Source organism: Hyaena hyaena, unplaced genomic scaffold (assembly GCF_003009895.1).
Source record: "Hyaena hyaena isolate Hyena2069 unplaced genomic scaffold, ASM300989v1 scaffold_210, whole genome shotgun sequence".
NCBI classification, from domain to species: Eukaryota; Metazoa; Chordata; class Mammalia; order Carnivora; family Hyaenidae; genus Hyaena; species Hyaena hyaena.
The window spans coordinates 2,275,343-2,299,889 of record NW_024080841.1 but is presented as its reverse complement, the minus strand read 5'-3'; the positions used below and the strand labels follow the sequence as shown (position 1 = coordinate 2,299,889).

At 42.5% G+C, this 24,547-nt stretch overlaps 1 protein-coding gene across 9 annotated transcripts in view; it reads right to left on the bottom strand.

Annotated features, from left to right (window-relative positions):
• The window catches only part of BTD (biotinidase), a 29,865-nt gene that overhangs the window by 3,985 nt on the left and 1,333 nt on the right, over positions 1 to 24,547 (bottom strand). For 3 of the 9 annotated variants that reach the window (XM_039242210.1, XM_039242204.1, XM_039242209.1), the window contains exon 2: positions 3,676 to 3,940. In XM_039242210.1, coding sequence (XP_039098141.1) covers positions 3,676 to 3,936 — 261 coding nt within the window. In that variant the 5' untranslated portion in view covers positions 3,937 to 3,940. Of the gene's footprint in view, positions 1 to 3,675; positions 3,945 to 13,762; positions 13,819 to 16,494; positions 16,518 to 20,620; positions 20,729 to 23,551; positions 23,709 to 24,547 lie in introns of those variants that run through there. The other 6 variants (XM_039242206.1, XM_039242205.1, XM_039242208.1 and 3 more) reach the window with 5 other exon arrangements.

Genomic DNA, 24,547 nt, shown 5'->3' with positions numbered 1-24,547 from the left:
CTGTATAGAGGGTGCTCAAAACACTTAGTATTGTACACAAGTGTTTGGTGTCTGAGGATTTCTTTAGAACGAAGTCTTGTAAGTGAAAATACTGGCGCCAGATAAGAAGAGTTTTCAGCTCTTTACACTGCCAAATAGCTTTCCAGAAAGATTATACTGGTATATGCTCCTTCCCGTAGAGTAAGATTGGTCACCTTACAGTACACTGTAGAGCAAAATTATTGTAAACTTGGAAATAAAGCAAGATGAAGAATGTTTGCCTTTCTAACATATACTAGGGTACTGTTTAACTAGGCTCACTCAAGGATTATTTAGTGTATGTACTCCTGTTTGGCCTTGTTATTTAATATTAGATCACCCCAAACTGCAATTGTTTTGCTCTATAGGACATTAGCCAGTTTTGTATCCATGAGCAAATTCATTTCAACATTCATTTGACTGACTGATACATACACTTCTGTTCCTCACATGCTCTTTTGAACTAGCTTTACCATCTGACTGATTTCTTCATTAATCAGGGAGTTAAACAACAGCTTTGGCACATGTTCATTCTGTATTTGTGTAAGAGTCATGTCTTAAAATTTTTTTGTAATGTTTTTATTTATTTTTGAGAGAGAGAGAAGGGAAGAGGGAGAGAGGGAGAGGCGCACAGAGTGCAAGCAGCAGAGGAGCAGAAAGAAAGGGAGACACAGAATCCAAAACTGGCTCCAGGCTCTGAGCTGTCAGCACAGAGCCCGATGCAGGGCTCGAACCCACAAATGGTGAGATCATGATCTGAGCTGAAGTCGGACACCCAAACAACCTAGCCACTCAGGCACCCCAAGAGTCATGTTTTTAATTTTTTGAAAATTATACTTGGACAAATGTTCTCCTTTATTAAAAACAAAGCTTTGAGAACATTGAATGGTTTCCTATGGACAATACCATTTATGTTATGTATGCATATTAGATTAATACTAAAGTTAAATTGCATTTCCTGAATACATATTTTCCAGGAATAAGAAGAGGAACAAAACCTGAGCCAGGGCAGAACGCTGGATCTAATGTGATTACCAATCCATCCAGAAAGCAATTACCATCCCTGATAAATGAGCAGTTTTCGGAGAGACTTCACTGAGGTCAAGAACTCCTGAGGAATTAAGGTTCCCAACCCAGCTAGCGGACCAGCCTAATATCTTTAAGTTGGACGCCTCTTCTTCCCTATAAATATCCCTATAAATACCAAGAGAGAAATACTCGGTTTGCTAGTTGAGGAACCCTTGCCTTCCAGCAAGTTTGATCTAAAACTTTGACACACGCCTGGCGTCAATTTGTCTTACAAGTTGCTTGAACGCAAAAAACCACGCAGGGAAGCCGACAGAGATCTGTAAGCACTAAAACATGATCAGATCAACAGTCCATGCTCTTGGACTACAAACAGAAGGAATGATGCCTTGCAGGCAGAATGGGCTCAACGAAAACATGTTAGAGGTTTCCTCCGGGGGCAGGCTCCTGGAAGGCAGGGGAATACCACAGTCCCAGTCCCTGGGCTTCAGCATGGCATCTGCCCGATGTCTGAGAATGGTCCTGCAGACAGGATGGAGAAGCAAGACGTGGCTCATCTTTCAGCGCCTTGCAAGCAAATGCCTCTGTGCACAGAATGGTCTCGAATGCACCTGTGTCATCAGGAGGTCTAAGGGCACAGCCTGGGATTTTTTTACACTGACCTCAGCGTAAACAAAAATGAGGTGTGTATCAAATGTGTGGATGACGTGAAGGTAACTGATACGCAGGATGTCAGTAAAGATCCCCAAATAGCCGAACAGGCTGGAATGACGAGATTTAACAACATCAACGTGAAGTCGTGTGTTCGGGTTAAAGAAGTTAACCTTGTAAGTACCGGATGGCAAGGGCGGCACGTGTGTCTGTGTGTGGGAAGAAGACTTGGGAGTGAGTTGGCAGCAGATGCCTTATGAATCCACAGTGAGATGTGGCTGCCAACACTTTTCTGGGGACAACGTCTCGAACCAGAATGGTGCTACATCTTCTCCCCCTGCCCTCGTCAGACAGAATAGGGAGAACTTCCTACGGCTCTGGGCACAGAGATAATCTGGGAAATCTTTGTAGAAGGGACATACAGCCTGGGGAAGAGATGCCGGGTTCTGAGGTAGGGGGTGGGGCATCACGGCTGTCCTCCTGGGGAAGAGGCTCGCCGTGGTCAGGCCCTCAGTTGGTTCTGTTTAGCTCAGAGGAAAGAACGGGTGGCAGTTGCCAGGTGGCAAACTGTTATTCACTGAAAGGAAGACCTTGCCAGAAGCTCGCTCTCTCAGACAGTGCATTCTGGGCCACAGAAGGTGTTCAAGGAGAGACTGGATGTGGGGCTTTGAACGAGAGGAGCATCACCCATTAGAAGCAGGACCAGGTCTTTAAACTCTCTTCCAATATTAGCTTTATATGTGTGTATATTGTTTTTTAATTTTTAATGTTTATTTTTTGAGAAAGAGACAGGAAGTGAGCAGGGGAGGGGCAGAGAGAGAGAGAGAGGGAGATGCAGAACGTGAAACAGGCTCCCGGCTCTGAGCTGTCAGCACAGAGCCTGATGCAGGGTTTGAACTCACAAACCTTGAGATCATGACCTGAGCCGAAGCCAGATACTTAACCTACTAAGCCACCCAGGTGCCCCTATATATGTGTATATTTCTAAAAGGTAGCCTGTAATTTTATATATGTATATATCTACATACACGTGTAATGAGGCAGCATTTGAAACCCTAGCAAATGCTAGTGGCTGTCCAAGCGATCCCGGGCACCCTGAACAGAGACAGGGACTGTTGGGAGCAGGACCTGCTGGCCTCAGCCATTCTGCCCCCAAACTCACAGGTGCCCTGAAGTGTTGCTCACGTGGAGCATACCTCCTGTCAAGGTAGACCAGGGCTTCCTCACACGACAGGGCTCTGTCACAGCACACCAAGTGAAAATCCAAATTTCCCTTTGGTTATGGGTTTCCCAGCAGGGCATTTTGTGACGGTCACACCTGGCATGGACACTGCCCCACCCTTCCTGGCAGGGGTGGGCAGTGCAGGCCAAGCAGGAAGCCTTCACAAAGGCTGGCAAGGACCTCCCTTTGTCCGTCTCAGTTCTGTCTGGCCTGAGGTCTCAGACTGTTCATGGTCTGGAGCAGACCAGAACAGAGACCAGAAATGAGCCCCAGATAAACTGAAGGTGGCAAACAGCAGCTCTGTGGCTGCTTACTATTTTGAATGCCTCAGAGAACAGGAGAGACCCTCATGCCTCATCTGGTAGTTTCCAGATTTTTCTGCACATCAGAATCCACTGGGGAACCTTAAAAACTCCCAGTGCTCAGTCCACACCCTGTCCGCCTCTGCGGGTGTGGGACCCAGGCACCCACTTTGTTTATGATAGGCCAAGCGCTCCGTCTGCACGGCCACATTTGAGAACCAGGGACTAGGCTCTGGGCTTCCCAGACAGGAGGGGAAAGGCGGCACTGGGCATCTTGCTGCGATGTTGACTGATTCAGCAGGTCCAGGACAGGCCCCAGAGGGCTGGTGATGCCACTGGTCTGCGGACCACTGAGCAGCCAGAGCCCAGCCACCTGACTACGTCAGCGCCACCAGAGACCAATCTGCCCTGTTCTGCTAGACAAGCTGGGGGGACGAACCCAGGAGTGTTTCTTGCCTTTTGGGCTGCGATCATCACTTGCTGTTCGTAGATGTCGAGGTTCTGGGTCATGAGTTCCAAGGCCTGCTTGCGGCTCGTGAGTGCTAGAGGGTTGGGAGTCAAGACGGACTGGTGCTCGTATACGGCAGCCACGTAGTGTGCAGCCTCAGCGTGCTGGGCCACGCACCGCTCCTCGCCGTGGACGCCCAGGATAGCCGCGTAGCAGCCGAAGAGGAGGAGAGCAGGAGGACTGAAGGCTCCAGACATAATGCAGACCATAAATCTGGCTCGTAAGGAGGCAAGGGGAAAACAGCTGAATAAAGAATCCTGCCAAGAATGTAACTTTTGCAGCTGTGATTTATTAATCTCTGCAATTAAACCTACCCGCCGTGATGCTGCAGCTCAAGGATTCGTTTCATGTTCCTAATAAAAGGGTGTGTGTTTCTCTCCAAACACGGAGCAAAGCCACATTTAAACTGGCTCACTGTGCTAGTCTGGTTTTAGAACGTTTCCAAAACAGACCCAGTGTTTGCCATGATTTTCTTACCCGGCGTTCAGCAAGACGGCAGTTTTAGGCAAGAATAACTACTGTGATTATTTTACATAATTCGGTGACATACTCCACATCCCACCACCTGCCCTCTACACACGCAAACACGGCAACCATCCACGCCGGCTCTGCCTCTTGTGATCCCGGTAATACAGCCCGGCTCTCCGAGCTACGAAAGTCTGATGGATTAAAATTCTCCCTGCATTTCTTTGGTCAGTAATTGTTATAAGGGGTAAGTCCTTAGCACGACAGTCTTTATTTCATGCAGAGATGCTGCTGACTTCTACTTAAGTGCCAGTATCTACTCTCTGTTATGAATAGGTAAAAGGAAGCCTCCCGATCAAAGCACTTTGTTTCTCTTCCTTGAATGTGGGAATGGCCACGCACGCCATCACCTTCTCAACCTCTTTCTCTGCGATTCCAAAACTCATGCTCAAAAGCATAATCGTTTGGAAATAAAATCCTTTTGCAGCGATAAAATGCAACTGTCTAGAAAATAAGCCAGGATCTTCTAGGAAATATACTAGAAGTTTCTAGGACGTAAACTCGGCTTCGTAGGTCCTGCCATAAGCGATTAGAAGTACATTATGTCACTTACAATGACACTTCTGTGTGCTTTTTTTTCCCCAAGACTAGTTTTTATTTCTCATAGTAATGTGTTACTGTGTGAGAGTGACCATTCCAATTCGGCCTTGAAAACCAGCCTGGCCTCCCACCGAAGCCCCTCGCCTGACACAGATTTACCAGGGGCTGGGGCCAAGGCCAGGCCTCTTGCTCTGCGGAGATGTGCTGGGGCTGCCCTAGCGCCCAGGAATCCAGATTAAACAGCCAGATAACAACGACAAATCAAGGAATCCTGCTGCTTTTTAAAAAGACACCGCGCCCTGTCCAAGTCTGACTCATAACTTCTGTGTTTGCATTTAAAACCAAACTTTCCAGGCTGCAAACTTCCTTTTCTTTTTCCTCTTAATAGTTCCAGAAACAAAAGTAACTAAGTATTTGCAGCAACAGAACAAGGCCTCGGAATGCTCAGTGTGAATCGTTGCAAAAGCAAAGGCTTGTGGGGCTGAGCAGACTCCTCCCGTGGGCCCCCCGCTCACACTGTCGCTTCTTGCCACGGGGAGTTAAGTGCACCATCCAAACCAAACCCCAGGACTCGCTGCCATTCATCTGGGACAGGGAACGATGTTATAAGATTAGAACAAGGAGCCTTTGAGTAAGCAGTCATGAGTTTCTGAGTAGAAACAAAAGTATAATTGATAAGGTTTCTTATCTGAATTTTGCCTCTGAAGGCCGGCAAGGGGTAATTTTAACAGTCTCAAAATCTTTTTGCCATTCCCTCTGGTTTCAGAATTCTGATAATAATGGGGGTGGTTTGGGGGAGACACGTTCATCTTCAAAGACACATTCCTGGTATTTGTCAAGCAGTGGGCGCTGGCCTCCGTCAGAGTGGGGAAACTGAGGCGGGGGCGGGGCGGGGAGAGCTGCATGAACCAGTGCCCGGTGGAGCAGGCTCAGGAGTTGCTGCGGCCCAGCAGGGTGGTCACAGCCTACCCCCTTCTCCGCGAAGAGCTGTGTTACTTGGGGACAGAGAGCATTTGTTTAAGTGTCAGGACTTGCAAAACAGTAAACCAAGAAAACTGTGGAACCGGCAAGATACCGCATTTCTTTCTATTTTGAGAAAATAAAAATTTAGATTATTTACAAAGGGCGCTTGGCAGGAGAGCTGTAAATGGCAATCGCTTGTGTGTGAACAAAGGTGAGTCGATAATAAGAGGGTAGGCAGATTCAACCAGGTATTCATGCTTGAAAGAAGCGAGCGTAATGAGGTAGGAGAGAACAAGTAATTACGATAAAAATAGGCACCGCTGCGTAACCGTCCTGATGTGTGGAAAACGGCAGCCAGTTTAACCAAATTTGCAAATGCTGGCTTCCCCTCTCTCGGTGGCACTGCACAAACCCAGCACGGCCCAAGGCAGGGACTCTGGGGGACGCCGCGGGTAGGAGGGAGGGGCAGTTTTAACGGGGCAGGACAGCACGGAGGTCCGGTTTCCGGTGGTTGCCAGGTGCCGGTTCACCGCGGAAAGCATAGGTGGGCTGGGAGGTGGGGGTTCCCTGGGAACAAGAAGACTCCGGAAGTCCTGGGGCTCCTGGAAGCCCAGCAACAGATCTAGCTCTAGGGCTGGCCAGGAGCCGGGCCATAACCAGCGGTGTGTGCTCAGTCTGAGAAGGCACACGCACCCTCTCTTGCGTCGGAGGGCATTTGACAGGCGAGCTAAAACTGCAGGAAGGCCCAGTCTGGGGGCAACACTGCCGCCAAGTTACCTTGTTGTTACTGCCAGAAAGATACCTTTCTGGGTCCCTGCTTCGTCCACTCTGCCCACCACAACCCCCGGGCTCGCAGGGTGCCCTGAATCTGCCAGGAAACAGAGCGGGGAGGGTGCTCACTTCGGACACCCGAGAGACACCCGACTGTGAGCCAGATGCAGGGAGGTGTCAGGTACAGCAGTGACCAAGCCCGGCCCCTTCCGCAGACAGCCCCCCCCTCAGGATGTATGGGGAGACTGGCCATATGTCCACCGTCCATAAATACCTAGGACGTCTTACGGCCAAGGAAAAACAAAGACAGGGAAGGGGGCAGGGAGGGCCTGGCCTGGGGGGGGTGGGGGGACAGTTTTAAATAGTACGGTCAGGAAAGGTCTCAGTGAGGTGAGGCCTGCCAAAGGTGAGGGAGGAGGCCATGTGTGTGCCTGGGGGGGGAGTGTTCCAGGCAGAGAGGACAGCTAGGTCAAAAGGCCTGAGCCGGTACTTGCTGGGAGGGTTGAAGAAACAGCAACAACAGTGGGCTGGAGCGCAGGGCAGAGGAAGGCAGCAAAAAATGAAGTCAGAAAGAGATATAATAGGCCCCACCCCGTCTCTCACATGGCCGGGCGGCTGCCCTGTCCCCTTCCGTTTCTCTTCCCTCTAGAACCATGAGATCCAGTTAAAGCCTAAGTCAGTCCTGACACTCCTCTGCTCCAAATCTTCCCGTGCCTCCCCACTCCACGCAGAGGAAGAGCCAGGGCCCGACAGTATGCCAATAGGAACCATCTGGTAGACGGGGTGGGGAGGGCTTTGCTGGAGTCACGTCTCGAAGCAAGCACCCTGACCTTTTAACTGCCCCCAGAGAAGCCCCAGCATCTCATTTCATCATGAAAAATACTCCTCTGACACTAATCCTGGTCAGGAAGGTTCCTGTGATTGCGAGAAGAAGAAATCAAAGTCTAAATTACACGGAAAGCTATTTTGTGGAAATTTGGTAACGTGTCACTCACTGGTTATTTTTACCCACGCCAACCTTTTTTTTTCCACCCTGCTAAGTGATTCATCTTGATAATTAACTGTATTTCCTTCCTGGCCATGCTAGCACAATAGTATCTTTTGCAATGAAATGAAAGGATTGTTACTAAGGCACTCTCAACAAGATCATTTCAGAGGACGGTATATACATTTAAAAATCTGTATATAGAAATGTTGATCATTTTAATAAAAGATCCTGTCATGCCTTCCTTGTCAGGGAGAAGAGTCGTCCCCTGACTGGGAAAGGAGGCAGGCAAAGTCAGCAAAGGAAATGTCACATCCTGTGTAACAAAGCCGGAGGGACTGACGAAGTCAGTAAGGAGCCCACACGCTATTCTGTGTGTGTCTGACAGAATGTCCCCCAAAACCACTGTAAAGGCCCAAATAGTTTTAAACTTATTCTCATGAATATCCTTGCCTGGATCCTTTAACAGAAGGAGAAATAACGTCCAATCTCCACCTAATTCACACAATCTGAATGAAAAGAAATCCCCAAAAAGACCTTTTATTTCCTAGAAAGCCTCCTTTTTTCTGGTTCTCGCCTCTGCTGATGCTCGCTGTGAGCTTGCCTGCCACTGGCCCCTGGAATGATATGCCCCACGACAGTTTCAGCTTGGACGGTTTCCTGCCAACCTATTTGCCAATGACACTTCTGATGTCTCAGGAGGAAATGTCAAGTGTAAATAAACACTGAGTGGCAAGTGATGATGGTGTCAAGATTCAAGGCTGAACTCAAAACAGTGAATAAATTACCCAGTCCTCTGAACTGAACTGGTAAGTTGTGATTTCATTTTTTTTTTTTTTTATTCTGTCTTAGAAAAACAGAGAGTGACATACAGAAGTGTAACTTTGGACCAGGCCTTTGATTAGGGCCTATTTCTGCTCCATTGACTATAGTAGTTTACCTTAGGACACCAAATGAGCAATCAAAGGATGGCGACACTTGAACCTACCTATAAGTCCTCTCTCTTTTCCTCAAATAGGAAATTATCCTTGAAATGCCCGGTGTTTAATGTAAGAAGGTGCTTTCTTTTTCATTTTCTTGTGTGAACAGAAAGAGCCCCAGCGGGGATTGACTCTACAGGTTCGCTACTGCCACCATGTGGACAAACTGAGGATCATTAGCCCAAGTGGGTTCGCTATTAAGTGGCACAATAACAAAGTGATTCTTACACAGTAAGTGGAGGGTGTTTTTCCTGCTTTCCTTCCCCTTTTCATCTCTAACACTTCATCAGTGGAAAATAGAAAAAAATCTGACCTTCCGAGGCATGGGCTTCAGGAAAGCTGTTTTTTATTAGCTTTCTCCCAGGACCTAACGCACCTTCTATATCACAAGTCCTAAATTTGTGGCCATCTCTTACCTGACAGTGGTACACTCCATAGCATGTGACGAGATGTACAGAGTGACACAGCCCAGCCACACTGTGACAGGCAGCACAATCAAAGGGGGAAATCTAGCTGAGTGAAGTGTTCTAGGGGAACAAAATTTCCTATCAGCACCATACTGCATTTTACATGCTAAAATTTTCAAATCATTTTAACCATCCATTATTTCATTTTATCTTCCTATTGCAGAAAGCAGTGGAAGTGAAATGGTAAAATTCTATTTTCATGGGAAGGGAAAACTCCAGCACGAGTTAGTAGTGAGAACAGACTTGAAACCAAGTCTCCTGACTCCGGGTCCAGCCCTTCTAGCACATGTTGAAGACTGGGGCAGCGTATCAGTTGGACCTTCAAAGACCACTGGGTAGTGCTCAACTGAGCTGCCACAGACACAGAGATTCCAAGTAGCACCCCCAAGGGCGAATCTGGGTGGTCAGACCACAGCAGTGGTTCTCAAATGTGAGCATCCCCTCAGAGTCACCTGGACAGCTTGCCCACACGGATCCCTGGAGGCCAGGCCCAGAAGTTTTGATCCAGCAGGTGTGGGACAGGGCCCCAGAATGTGCGTTTTCTAACAAATTCCTAGGTGATGCTGACGCTGACGCTCCTGGCATGCAGCCACACTTGGGAAACTGCGGGCTAGAAGTTCAAGGCACGTAGAACATATATTCTGATTCCTATATTTCCCTCATGTCAAAGACATGCTTCAGAGCCTTTATTTCCTGAGTGCCTCCTCAATAGGGCAGACAGAACTGGGCAGATTTCAAAGTGTTTCCACCATATTTTATGAAAATGAGCAACAAAGTACTTAACATTCAAACTAAGGGGAAAAACTTCCCCCAAATAATTCAGGTCCATGTCATTTAAAGGATTCAGTGCTTGTCCTTAGCCTTAACAGAAATATCATTGTAGAACCAGGTTGTTACTGGTTTTCATTTGTTTAAAGTTCCTGATTTTTTAAAGTTTAATTTATTTTGAGAGAGAGAGAGAGAGAGAGAGAGAGTAGGGGAAGGGGAGAGAGAGAATCCCAAGCAGGCTCTGAACTGTCAGCGCAGAGCCCGATGCGGGGCTCAAACTCATGGACCATGAGATCATGACCTGAGCCGAAGGTGGACACTTAACCGATTGAGCTACCCAGGTGCCCCTAAAGCTCCTGGTTTTAAAAGACTAAAACACGGACAGTAGATAAATATTTTGTTATATAAATCATTAACACATCTATACATTTAAATTATACATTTATATATAAATAGGTAATCTGAAAAATCTCCTATGTTCTGCAAAAATGTTATCAGTTTCCTTCTCAAAAACATATCAGAAATCCTTAGGGGTCACAATTAAATCACTGAAGATACAAGACTTAAACTGTGGTCCAGAGACTTTGTGCTCTGAGACTAATAAACAAGGAAAGAGCACAACCTAAGGTCAGGAACATGACAGGGATGTCCATTCAGCCACTGTTATTCAATGTGGTATTGGAAGTCCTAGCCTCAGCAATCAGACAACACATAGGAATAAAAGATATCCAAATCGGCCAGGAGGAAGCCAAATTTCCACTCTTCGCAGATGACATTATACTCTATATGGAAAATGCAAAAAATTCCACCAAAAAACTGCTAGAACTGATCCATGAATTTAGCAAAGTTGCGGGATATAAAATCAATGCACAGAAATCGGTTGCATTTCTCTGCACCAATAATGAAGTAGCAGAAAGAGAAATCAAGGAATCGATCCCATTTACAACTGCACCAAAAACCATAATACCTATGAATAAACCTAACCAAAGAGGTGAAAAGTCTATACACTGGAAACTATAGAATGCTTATGAAAGAAACTGAAGACACAAAAGAAAAAACATTCCTTTCTCATGGATTGGAAGAACAAATATTGTTAAAATGTCAATACTACCCAAGCAATCTACATATTCAATATAATCCCTATCAAAATAACCCCAGCATTCTTCACAGAGCTAGAAAAAACAATCCAAAAATTTGTATGGAACCAGAAAAGACCCTGAATAACCAAAGCAATCCTAAAAAAGAAAACCAAAGCTGGAGGCTTCACAACCCTGACTTCAGAATGTATTACAAAGCTGTAATCATCAAAATAGTATGGTACTGGCACAAAAACAGACACTTAGATCAATGGAACGGAATAGAGATCCAGAAATGAACCCACAAATGTATGGCCAACTCATATTTGACAAAGCAGGAAAGAATATCCAAAGGAAGAAAGACAGTCTCTTCAGCAAATGGTGCTGGGAAAACTGGACAGCAACGTGCAGAAAAATGAGCCTGGACCGCTTTCTTACGCCAGACACAAAAATAAACTCAAAATGGATGAAAGACCTAAATGTAAGACAGGAAGCCATCAAAATCCTAGAGGAGAAAGCAGGCAAAAACCTCTTCGACCTTGGCCACAGCAAATTCTTACTCAACACATCTCTGGAAGCAAGGGAAACAAAAGCAAAAATGAACCATTGGGACCTCATTAAAATAAAAAGAATCTGCACAGTGAAGGAAACAATCAGCAAAACTCAAAGGCAACCAACAGAATGGGAGAGGACATTTGTAAATGACATATCAAAGGTTAGTATCCAAAATCTATAAAGAACTTATCAAACTCAACACCCAAAAAACAAATAATCCAGTGAAGAAATGGGCAAAAGACATGGATAGACACTTTTCCAAAGAGGACATCCAGATGGCCAACTGACACATGAAAAGATGCTCAACATCACTCATCATCAGGGAAATACAAATCAAAACCACAGTGAGATACCACCTCACACTTACTAGAATGGTATTAACAACTCAGGAAACAACAGATGCTGTCAAGGATGTGGAGAAACGGGAACCCTCTTGCACTGCTGGTGGGAATGCAAACTGGTGCAGCCCCTCTGGAAAACAGTAGGCAGGTTCCTCAAAAAATTAAAAATAGAACTACTCTAGAACCAAGCAATCGCACTACTAGGTATTTATCCAGGAGATACAGGTGTGCTGTTTCAAATGGGCATATGTACCCCAATATTTAGAGCAGCGCTATCGACAATAGCCAAAGTATGGAAAGAGCCCAAATGTCTACCGACAGATGAATGGATAAAGAAGATGTGGTTTATATATACAATGGAGTATTACTTAGCAATGAAAAAGAATGAAATCTTGCCATTTGCAACAACGTGGATGGAACTAGATGGTATTATGCTAAGCTAAATTAGAGAAAGACAAATATCATATGCTTTCACATACGTGGAATTTAAGATACAAAACATGAATATAAGGAAAAGGAAGCAAAAATAATATAAAAACAGGGAGGGAGACAAAACGTAAGAGACCCTGAAATACAGAGAACTGAAGGTTGCTGGAGGGGTTATGGGGGAGGGGCTAAATGGGCAAGGGGCATGAAGGAGGACACTCATTGAGATGAGCACTGGGTGTTCTATGTAGAGGATGAATCACTGGATTCCACTCCTGAAATCATTATTGCACTACATGCTAACTAGGATGTAAATAAAAAATAATAAATAATACAGGAAAGAGTAAAGAGAAGGCTTCTTCCACTGCCAGTCTTCAGAGAAAAGAAGGATGGGACCACTTGCAGCCACCTTGCTCTTCTGGAATATTTATAGCTTCCAGTTAGTCTTGACCTTCTTCAACCTGCAAGAATGAATCATCAGTTTCTCTGAAATGAGCCTCAATGAATGTGAGCAGAGAATTGCTTTTCAAAGCCTTGGGGAAATTTCTCCTCCATTTCCTTGTTGGGCTACCTTCAATGAGAGTCATCAGAAGAACCACCTGCTAGATAAAGAGGACCTGAAGGCTGGACACCCAAGAGAAATACAACCAGTGCATGGAAAATACTATGTTCCCAAACCACGGGTCAAAGTTTTCAGGGAAGATGTGCTCAGAAATGTGGGCAATGTAAAGACTCTCTAAAATAATTTTTTATTGTTTATTTATTTTGATAGAGAGGGAGAAAGAGACAGAGCGTGAGCAGGGGAGGGGCAGAAAGAGAGAGAGATACACAGAATCTGAAGCAGGCTCCAGGCTCTGAGCTGTCAGCACAGAACCTGATGTGGGGCTTGAACCCATGAACTGCAAGATCATGAGCTGAGCCAAAGTCGGATACTTAACTGACTGAGCCACCCAGGTGCCCCAAGACTCTTTGTGATTATTAAGTGTATGGACACCACATGCTTAAGGGTGGAGTGGGTGAAACATCACTACCAGTGCATCACCCCATGCTCTTATCTGCCAGTGCTCAGGAGTGAAACTCCAGAGCACAGAACCAACATGATGGTGGAGAGGCCCTGGGTGCAGACGATGAAGAACAATGGAGCGGGCACTGCAGCCAGGGGACCTGGCTCCCCAAGGCAAAAGAACAATCCGTAATAAAATCATCTGGGTGGCGCCTGGGCGCTCAGTCAGTTAAGCAGCTGACTCTTGACTTCGGCTCAGGTCGAGATCTTATGGCTGGTGAGTTCGAGTCCTGTGGTGGGCTCTGTGCTGACAGAGCAGAGCCTGCTTGGGAATTTCTCTCTCCCTCCCCCTCCGCCCCTCCCCTGCTTGTGCACATGCGTGCTCTCTCTCTGAAAATAAATATATAAACTTAAAAAAAAAACCTGGAAACACCGAAAATGAGTAACAGTAGGAAAGATGAAAGAAACAACAAACAAAGCTAAAGTAAAACATAGCACTAGAGAAAACATAATGAAGTCTACTCTTTCCTATGGAGAAAACAGAAGTTGCAGGGAAGGCACAGTCACGATCACCAAGAGAGAAACAGCAAAAAGCAGGCAAATGGGTCCAAGTGCTATCAGCTGTGAGTACCTACAGAGCATTCTCTTGACACAAAGGTGGTGGGAACATGTAGGTGTCCCCACAGCATAGGCAGGTGTTCAGTGGCACTCGGCTGGAGTACAGTACACAATCAAGAACAACAGGGACTTTCCAGCCTACTGTAGTCCTCTCCATCCACAGTAGGGTAGAGGTGTAGAGCAATGGTTAGGATCTCCACCTTTGTCTCACTGCCTGAAGGCCTGAGTTGTTTTGTTTGCTTCTGTTTTGATCAGATCAGTAGTCACTTGTGTGCCTTCTTCTCTCTGGTAAAGGTCCCAGCTGAGCTACAGCTGTACCCTGGTTACAGACACAAGTGCCCTTGCCCTATGCCCTCCAGAGCCTCTGGAAGGCAGACATGTGATGACTCACCTACATCCTGCAGCTTTACTTGGCATGAGGGCCCAAGTCCTCCAAGCTCAGGGCTCTCTGGGGTTGATGGAAGTATGGAGTTGGATGGGGTTGGTACGACATTCCTCAGCATGAGGGGCAAAGCAGAGGGGAACAGTCTAGCTCTTCTTCAGAAAGAGAGTACTCCTAACCTTAAAGGGGATCAAGACCCAGAGCCAGGATTTAACCCAAATTGATTTTGTCCAAAAGCCTACCTTCTTTTTACGGCACTGCAACTCAAAACAATGGGAGGAAGCATCTGACTGAATAAGTGATACTGGGATGACTGCATTACAAACAATTTAGAATTAAGTTTATTTTTTATTATTTTTTTTAAGTAGCCCCAACATGGGGCTTGAACTTATGACCATGAGATCACAACCTGAGCTGAGATCAAGAGTTAGGCATTTAACTAACTAAGCCACCCAGGAGCCCGTGGAATTAAATTGAGAAGACATCTTAGGCCATATACAAAAATAAACTCATAATCAAAAGTTAACTATTGAATGACAGGAAAACTAGCATAAATTAGCATTTGATATCAGATTTTTGATGAAACCACTTTCTAAAATTTGAAGGAGTTTAAATAATAGAAGAAACAGACAGACAAAAGTTACATGCAAAATATAAACATCAAGACAACAGTTATAAACAGGCAATGAACAAGAACAGATTTAAATGAGAAGAAAACAATCATAAACAAACACTTTGAAAGACCTGAACTTGGGGCGCCTGGGGGGCTTGATTGGTTAAGCATCCAACTCTCGACTTTGGAGATAAAGCTGAATGTCAGACTCTGTGCTGACAGCCGGAGCCTGCTTCAGGTTCTCTTTCTGCCCCTCCCCTCCCAAATAAATAAAATAAAATTTTTTAAAAAGACTTTGTACTTATACACAAAATAAACATTAACTAGTATTATTCCAAAGTATTACGTTTGAAAAAGAAGTAAGGTACATTAGTAAAGTTATAAAGAATAGCAATTTCTTGGGGCGCCTGGGTGGCTTAGTCGGTTAAAAAAGCGTCCGACTTTCGCTTAGGTCATGATCTCGTTGTTCTTGGGTTCATGCTCCGCGTCGGGCTCTGTGCCGACTGCCAGCTCAGAGCCTGTAGCCTGTTTCAGTCTGTGACTCCCTCTCTCTCTGACCCTTCCCTGCTCACGCTGTCTCTCTCTCTCTCCTAGAAATAAATAAAACATTAAAAAAAAAAAAAAGGAATAGCAATTTCTTACTGGGGAAAAAAAGTTTGACAATTTCTATGATGAATTACAGTCTACTTCTGGGACTTTACCTTAGGAAGTCTTTCAAGACAAAAGTTAGCTGAAATGACAGCATACCATGGAAGTAAAATATATGGGCATTTGAGTTTCAACATATCTGAGTTCAAATCCTGGCTACCTACGATTTACTCATTACAGAATCCTGAGTAAATAAGTTATCTCTAAGTTAGAAATGTAAAGTGCTTAGTGTTCAAGAAGTAAAAGCCAGTTAAAATTGACAAATAACTCCCAGCAGGTAAAAGTTGGAAACGAACAGTATTCAATATGAACAACAGTATGAAAATTAATGTATATAAATCAGGTGAAATATTAAGCAAACACTGAAAAAACAGTTATGACGACTCTGATGATGGACTATATTTAAGATGTGCTAAATAAATATATAATAAAAATCTTTCTATATTTACAATGATAATAGCTAAGTAAAACTTGCATACATGTAAACAAAGACTGGAAAAGAATGTGCGTTAATGAAAACCCTGCAGGTCATCTTATGGGGATTTAAAAGGTTTTCTTAAATGTTACCTTGTTTTTCTAATAAATGAAAAACATACGGGAAAACAACTGGCTGAGACTTCCAGCTTACAGTCTGGCATATAAGAAGCTTGAAAGTAGCCATCCTATTGTTAACGAGTAAAAACCTAAACGATCTGAAAACCAGCAACTCTTCTTAATGATATCAGAGAACTGAGGTCACAGGGCAAACCGCTGCATCTAAAATTAGAGAGACAGACAGGTGGACACAAAGAAGCAAACAAACATCCATGGGAGCCAGTACTACCACAGGAAAACTTCAAGCACAATGGACAAATTTGGAGGCTCAGGGCAGATAAGTCTAAGAGTTAAAAACCTCAGGCTTGGGGACAGGGTACGCACACCCTTGTGAGTTTTGCCTCCAAGAGCCCTACCAGGTTGTCCCAGTGACACTGGGGGAAAAAAATCTCCTGCTTCTGGAAGGGAGAAGGAGAAGGCAGCCAGTTGTTCAGGGGACTGCCCTCAAGAGAAATGAGCTAACCAGTTAAGGTGTTATCAGAGCCTGACTGACCTGAAGGGGAAATACCCACCTCCAGCTTCCTCTCACCATCCTGTGAACTTGTGAAATTCACAGTACAAGACGTGGGCTCCCCGCAAAACAGTGCAACTCCAATACCCAATTCCACTGGGCTGCAGGCCTGAAGAACACCCCAAAGCCTTGCCCCTTGACTTCATTTAAATTGCTTTGGCCCCCAGCTACAAGGAATGCTGGGAGAGTGCTGCATTACCATCTTGAATAAAATCAAGATTTTTGCCAGATAAAATACAGGAAACCGAGTTAAGCTTGACTTCTGAATAAACAAGTATATTGGGACATACTCATGCTAAAAATTATTCATTGCTTGTCTGAAATTCAAATTTAACTGGGAGTCCTGGGTGTCCTGTTTTGTTTTCCTAAATCTGGCAACTCTACCCATAGGGGACCAAGTAACTACTACCATGGCTTTTATGCTTATCACTTCCTTCAAAAGAAAAAAAAAAAAGCTTTATCGCCCAGTGGGAATCCTGAGGCATTATAGTTTAGCCTTCCTAATTTAAAAACGCTGATATATTGAGGTGCCTGACTGGCTCAGTCAGAACAGCACGCAACTCTTGATCTTAGGGTTGTGAGTTCAAGCCCCATGTTGGGTGTAGAGATTACTAAAAAAGTGAATTAAAAAAAAACTAAAACATTGATATAGCCTTTAAATCTCTTTTAATCTAGAATTTCCTTTCTGTCCCTTTTATTTCCATAAAACAAACTTGTTGAAGAAGCCTGGGCATTAGACCTGTAGATTTTCCAACAGAATGTGTTGTATTATCGCAGATGCATGGTGAGGTTCAAACTTTTCCTCTTTCCTTGGTATTTCTTGCAAACTGGCAGCTGGATCCAAGACTGGATCAGACTCCGTGTCCATTTGTTTGGCAGGGCTATGGGTGGGAGTGTAAGTTTCCTCATGAGACACGTGTCTAACTCTCTTCTCATAATCTTAGCACAAAACTTTGATACTTAATGCCTTTATCTGTTCACTGGGGATTGCAAAATGCTAGCTTTCTAATTTATCACTTACTTTTAGTTTTTAATTGGAATACTTTTTATAAAAAGACACTATTGTATCTGCTATTTGCTTATCTAGTGGTACAGTGCATATAGAAAAGGCAGGATAAATGCTAGATGCTCTCTCCCATTCTTTTTAAAATCAGTTTTCAAGATAATTAATTGGTTCTCTATTATTCTCTGAAGTTGACCAATTTTTTAAAGTACCATTTTTGAGTGGCTCAACTGGTGGAGCATGCCACTCTTGACTTCAGGGTTATAAGTTTGAGCCCCATGTTGGGTAAGGAGATTACTTAAAAACTTTTAAAAATCTTTTAAAATAGCATCATGAACTCATATATTTGAACATATTTTATGAGTTTCTCTCCATCTCAATTATTATCATTATTGAAAGTCAAAGTATCCCATCCTTGGCCAATGGCATCATTGGCCATCATTGGCCATCAAGTTAGCTATGGATTCCTCTTGATATTACCCTAGTAGTTTCTAATAGCTTCTCTGTAATCTGACATTAACTATGTCCCAAGCTTCTCTTGCATATTTCTTGGCTCAGGTCTAGAACTAGCCATTTCTCCAAAGAACCTGGGGACAAAGTTGATTCTCTGAAAAGACTAATGAAATTAAACAAATCTCCATCAAGACTGATCAAGGAAAAAAGCAACAAACATGCACATGAACATAAAGAAAAAATTAAAAGGGAACATAACAAAGATTTAGAACTAATTATCTGTTGCTCTAGAACAAATGTATGTTGAATGGATACGTGGATGAAATACATAACTTTCTAGTAAAATAAAATTTAACAAAACTAAGTCCAGAAAAGAAAAAAACTAAGCACACTCATTACCCAAGAAAAATTAAATTATCAAAGACTCTTCCCCAGAAGCACCAATCCTGGTCTGCTTTTTAGGGGAATTCTCCCAAACATTCAAGGAAAAGACACATAGTGTATCTTTTTTATATGAAGATATTTACACATACACATTTTACACAAACTGTTCCAAAACTTTTTAAAAAGATGGTATAACCTTGATACCCATGCTATATAAGGATAGTTCAAGAAATGAAAATAATGGTTGGCTCTGGCTCCTAAACACAAATGTAGGAAGCCTAAATAAAATTAATAAAAAACTGAATTACGCAATGTATAAGAAGAAAATCATCATCATGACCAAACTTTATCACCAGAATGATAAAGCATTTAATATGAAAAAGTATATCAACTTAATTCACTGTATTAACAGATTAAATGAAATGAAAATGGCACTTATCACTGTTTCTTATGTATATTGTACCGGAGGTCTCAGGTGATGCATTAAGCTAAGAAAAAGAAATAGAAAATATATAAGAACAAGAAAGGAAAGAATAAATTTTCACTGATGATATGATTATCTACAAAGAAATCAAGAGAATCCATAAGCAAATTATTATAATTAATAAGAAAGTAGAGTAAAATAGTCACATTTAAGACCAACATATGAAAATTAATTGCATTCTAATACAGTGGCCCCTTAAAACTAGAAAATGCAAAAAAATCAATAAAAAGTTAGGTACTTAGGAATAAATATAATAAATATAATGAAATATTTTTATTGAAAGACATTAAAGAAGAATAAAATAAAAGATATGCTTATGGCAAAAAGACTCAAATAATAAAAAGACACTGTTCTATCCACATTAACCTATAAATGCAACATAGTTCCAATTGAAATCCCAATAAGTATTTCATGGAATGTGATAAACTGATTCTATAATTTGTATGAAAGAGGAAAGGGCCATGAATAGATCTGAATAATGGCCCTTTAAAGACATCCTAATACCCAGAACCTGTAGGTACGTTGGGTTACATGGCAAAAAGGGAATTAAAGTTGCTAAAGATGCTAAAGTTTCCTGGGTGGCTCAGGTGGTTGAGCATCCAACTCTTGATTTCAGCTCAGGTCATGATCCTGAGCATCATGGGATTGAGCCCACATTGGGCTCCAATGTGAAGCCTGCTTAAGATTTTCTCTCTCTCTCTCCCTCCACCTCTCTCCCCTGCTTGTGCTTTCTCCCTCTCTCTCTAAAATAAATAAATAAATAACACACCCACACCCACACCCACATATATTTTAAAGGTTGCTAAAGAGCTGACTGTAAAATAGAGAGATTATCCTGGATTATGCAGGTAGGCTCAATGCAATCACCAGTGCCTTTATGAATGAAGTAGAAGAGGGAGAGCCAGAGGGATGGTAGCATGACAGGTCTTGGCCTGACACTGCTCACATTGCCAAGAATGTGGGAAGCCTCTAAAAGCTAAAAGGATTCTCTCTTAAGGCTCCAGAAAGGAATTCAGTCCTACCAGCATTATTTATGTTGTATTAAACCACCAAGTTTGTGGTAATCTGTTATAGCAGCAACAGGACAGTAATTACAATTGACAAGGTGGTTTCAAAAGAACAAAGTAGAAGGACTTCCCTATCAACATAAGACTTACTTTAAAAATACAGAAAATAAGAAAGAGCAGAGTCCAGAGACAGACCACATATATATGGAACCTTGATATATGACGGAGATGACATTATGGATCATTGGGGTAAGAGTGAACTATAACATAAATGAAAATGGATATTTTGGGAAACGGACTACAAAAATGGCTAGCAATCTAGCAATTATTCCTCTCTCCATATTCATGTTTCCTTATCATGTAACTCTTTTTTTTAAATTTTTTAAATGTTTTATTTATTTCTGAGAGAGAGAGAGGCAGCATGAGCAGGGGAGGGTCAGAGAGAGAGGGAGATACAGAATCTGAAGCAGGCTCTAGGCTTTGAGCTGGCTGTCAGCAGAGAGCCCGACGCGGAGCTTGAACCCACGAACCATGACATCATGACCTGAGCCAAAGTCGGACGCTTAACCGGCTGAGCCCCCTAGGCACCCCATTATCATGTAACTCTTAATGCCATCTTACTCAGAGTCTGAACTCGGCCCTATAACTTGCTTTAGCTGATAGGATGTTAGCAACGGTGATACACAAAGGCTTCCTCAATGGAGTTTGTCCCCTTTTGCAATCTGCTACCACCATCTGAAGCCGCCCAGAGACACCTGTTGAATGATGACAGGGAACTGATTTGGAGGCAATGTACCTGGCGCTCCAGAGGATAACCAGTCAGCTTCCAGGCGTGGAGCGACCTTGCTGACGAGCAACTGACCACAGCACATGAAGGAGCCCAGCTGAGGCCAGCCTCACAAGACTGTAAATTAAATAAATGGTGGTGGTTTTGAGTCACTGAGTTTTAGGGTGATTAATTACACAGCAAATCTAATTGATACAGATATTATATGGGAAAAACCCTTGGGCTGATATCTCCCATCACGTGTAGAAATCAATTCCTGGTAGACTAGACACTTAAATATGAAAAACTAAACTTTCTGATGAAAATATGGAGAAAGAAATCTCACCTCAGGTTAGGGAGAGTTTTCTCAATTAAGATACAAAGAGTATAAAATAGAAAGGAAAAGAATTGTCACCACATGTGACCACATCCCCAAACCCCAGAACTTTGCATCTCAAAAGTAACTATAAACAAAGTTAAAAGGGGGCGCCTGGGTGGCTTAGTCGGTTAAGCTTACGACTGACTTTCGCTTAGGTCATGATCTCGCGGTTCGTGGGTTCGAGCCCCGCGTCTGGCTCTGTGCTGACAGCTCGGAGCCTGGAGCCTGTTTCAGAGTCTGTGACTCCCTCTCTCTGACCCTCCCCTGCTCACGCTCTCTCTCTCTCTCCCCTAGAAATAAATAAAACATTAAAAAAAAAATTTAAAAAAAAAGTTAAAAGACAAAGTATAAGCATTCAGAATATATAAAGAATGTCTACAAATAAATAAGAAAAAGATATACACTCCATAAAGAAATGGGTATAAAAGAGGCAACTGACAGAATAAGAAAAAACAGATGGCATATCTATACCTGTATCTTCATTAGCAGTCAGAGAAATGCAAATGAGAAGCCATTTCACATTCACGTAGACTGGTAAAAAATTACAAATTTCATGATTGAGAATGTGGAGAAAGGGGAGTTCTTATAAACAGAATGTGGGACTATCAATTGGTACAGTAACTTTGGAGACCAATTTGGCAATATCTAGTAAAAATGACATGACCCACCCCTAGCCACATATACGTAAAAACTCACACAGGTGCACAAGGGGACATGCAAGAATGCTTAGAGAAATTTGTTTATAACACTGAAAAGGTAAAGATAAACCTAAATGTCCATCCCGTAAAGAATGGATAATGTGAGGCGCACCTAGGTGGCTCAGTCAGTTAAATGTTTGTGTTTCACTTCGGCTCAGGTCATGATCTCACAGTTTCTGAGTCTGAGTCCCGTGTGGACTCTGTGCTGACAGCTCAGAGCCTGGAGCCTGCTTCAGATTCTGTGTCTCCCTCTCTCTCTGCCCCTCCCCTGGCTCATCATCTGTCTCTGTCTCAAAAATAAATAAAAACATTAAAAAAATTTTTTTAAAGAATGGATAATGTGGGAATTATAAACACAGAATTCAAGATAGTGGTTACCTCTATGGCATCAGGCATGGAAAATGCATTGAGGGGAGGGATCCACAGGGAGCTTCACTGTATTTTTAATGAATTTCTTGAGCTAGGGGCTGGGTACATGTGTTATGAATCAACATAACTGGGTTTGAAAGATGCTATAAATGTTAAATATAAATAAATTTTTAAGTGAATAAAACAATACATCACAGGTAAGCTACGAAGAGGAACTCAAAGGTTATGATACAGAAGGAGGTTCAAGGGACTAAACTCTTAATAAAAAGATTACACCCCAGCAGTTCTGTTTGGAACCCTGGGAATCATTCAAAGAGTCTGCCCCAGAGTGGATTCCTTGTTTCGCTCACCCCGGGAACAGATTACAAGCAAAACAAAACAATAAGGCATTAACATCTGTGCCAGGCGCCTTAATAATAAAACTGCTTTTCACTGGTTTTGCTTCAAGCCTATTTCTGAGCTTTGGTAATTTGCAGTCCATCAATTTAATGAGAAGCAAACAAAATCAATTTAACTTACTTTATTCAAAGAACCATTTTACTTTATATTGTATTTTCTGCTCTGTGTATGTTCACATATTTTTTATAGCACGTTTCCTGCTGTACGGTTTTGAATGTTGGTTTTAAAAAGAATATTCTACATAGATATCCTTTTTTGGTTATTGTTGCTTGCTTTCTGTTCGTTTTTAAGGTACATAATTTCAGTTTTCTTTTATTTCAGCCAATTTTCTTTTCAGCCATTCTATATCACAAATAACCTTAATTCATTTCTTCATTTGATAACTAAACACTTCACCTCTTGATAAAATAGATTTGTGAAGTAATTTCTTACAAGTTCAGCTGGTGTTTCGCTTTTTAAATAATCACAAGGATTTTTAGTGTCTTTGTTAGTTTACTGAAATTAAAACATACTATCATAATTTGGAAACCTGAGGAGTTATTATTACTTTAGAAGCTGCCTGTTTTAAATCTTTAGGGAATATATTTTCTCTAGGCACTATATTTGCAACTCTTACTAAGTTACCTGGCTGCCTGGATATTCTCTTCACCCAGACGGAAGAAAGCCACCAAATAACTCTCATAATATCAGATAAGAGTATTGGGTATAGAGAAACTCTGATGACCAGCTTTGCTCTTTTGTTTCTTTGTTTGTTTTACTATTTATTTATTTTATTAAGTAGGCTTCACACCCAGCACAGAGCCCAATGTGGAGCTTGAACTGATGACCACGAGATCAAGACCTGAGCTGAGATCAAGAGCTGGATGCTTAACCAACTGAGCCACTCAGTCATTAGAGCTCTGTGCTTTAGAAAGCATATTATCATGTTAGCCTTTTCTTAAAATAAATAAATAAATAAAAACAAAACCAAAAAAACCCTCAGGCTTATTCTTCCCTTTGATCTCCTTCCATGGATAAAGAAACAAAATCAAACAAAAAATTCCAATAAAACATCTAACAAATAAAATTCCATGTCTACCACCAATCAAAGTAATAAAGAATGTGGCTAATGCTTACTAGGTCTGCATGAAGGGCCCTGGAGAAATCACAGCAGAGTCCTGTAATCTCAACTGGACTGAAAGGAGTTGCTCTCAGCACCTGCTAATCCTGGGGACAAGGACTGTCATCACCTCTGCTGAATCATCACACCAAGTACACAGTGGAACATTGCACCCTGAACCAAAGATACAAAGGTGAAAGCAAGTTTAAATAGTCTCAATGACTTTTCCCCTTGCTAAAGGACAGAATCCAGTCTGTTGACAATTTATTCTTTTTGCAAAACCAGTTAATCTAAACTCAGGGGACTGGTCACAATTCATAGCACAGTTTTCACCACACTTTATGTGGAGTGATTTTGTCCGTGATCCTTTTGACACAGAAGTAGGCACAAGGTCCCAGGAATGGACTAACCATCTACAGTCTGTGCTGCCAATGTCAAACTAGTGGCCTTAAACCTGTAAATCCAAACAAATCAACAGTATTACTTTGGTTAACAGGTAATCACACTTTTCATTGTTAACTGATGCCTCTACCATGAGTACAGAGCTAGCGGTTCCCAAGTCAGGCTGCAAACCAAAATTAGGTAACAGCTTTAAAAAAAAATATAGGTACCTAACTTGTCGTAACTCACTGATTCAGAAGATGTGGCCTGGGGCCTAAGCAACTGTATTTTTAAAAAGCTTTCCAAGTGATTTTGATACAATGGTAGTACAGACTGTCACATGGATATTGACATAAAAAATACTACCTGATAGAGGAGGGTGGGGTCCATGCTTCTCAGAGACAGGATGACAAAGAACAGGACTGCTCAAAGCCACACAAAGAATATTTTGCATCCTTCTGAAACATCAATTTCACTTGACCGGTAAGTTTAAAATGTCATTTTTTATTTAGGGTGGTGATTACATAGGTATATACAATTGTCAAAACTTATTTATGAACCCTTAATTGCATGTTTAATTTACCTCATAAAAAGATAATACTTAGAATATGGATACATTTTGGTGTGGAAAT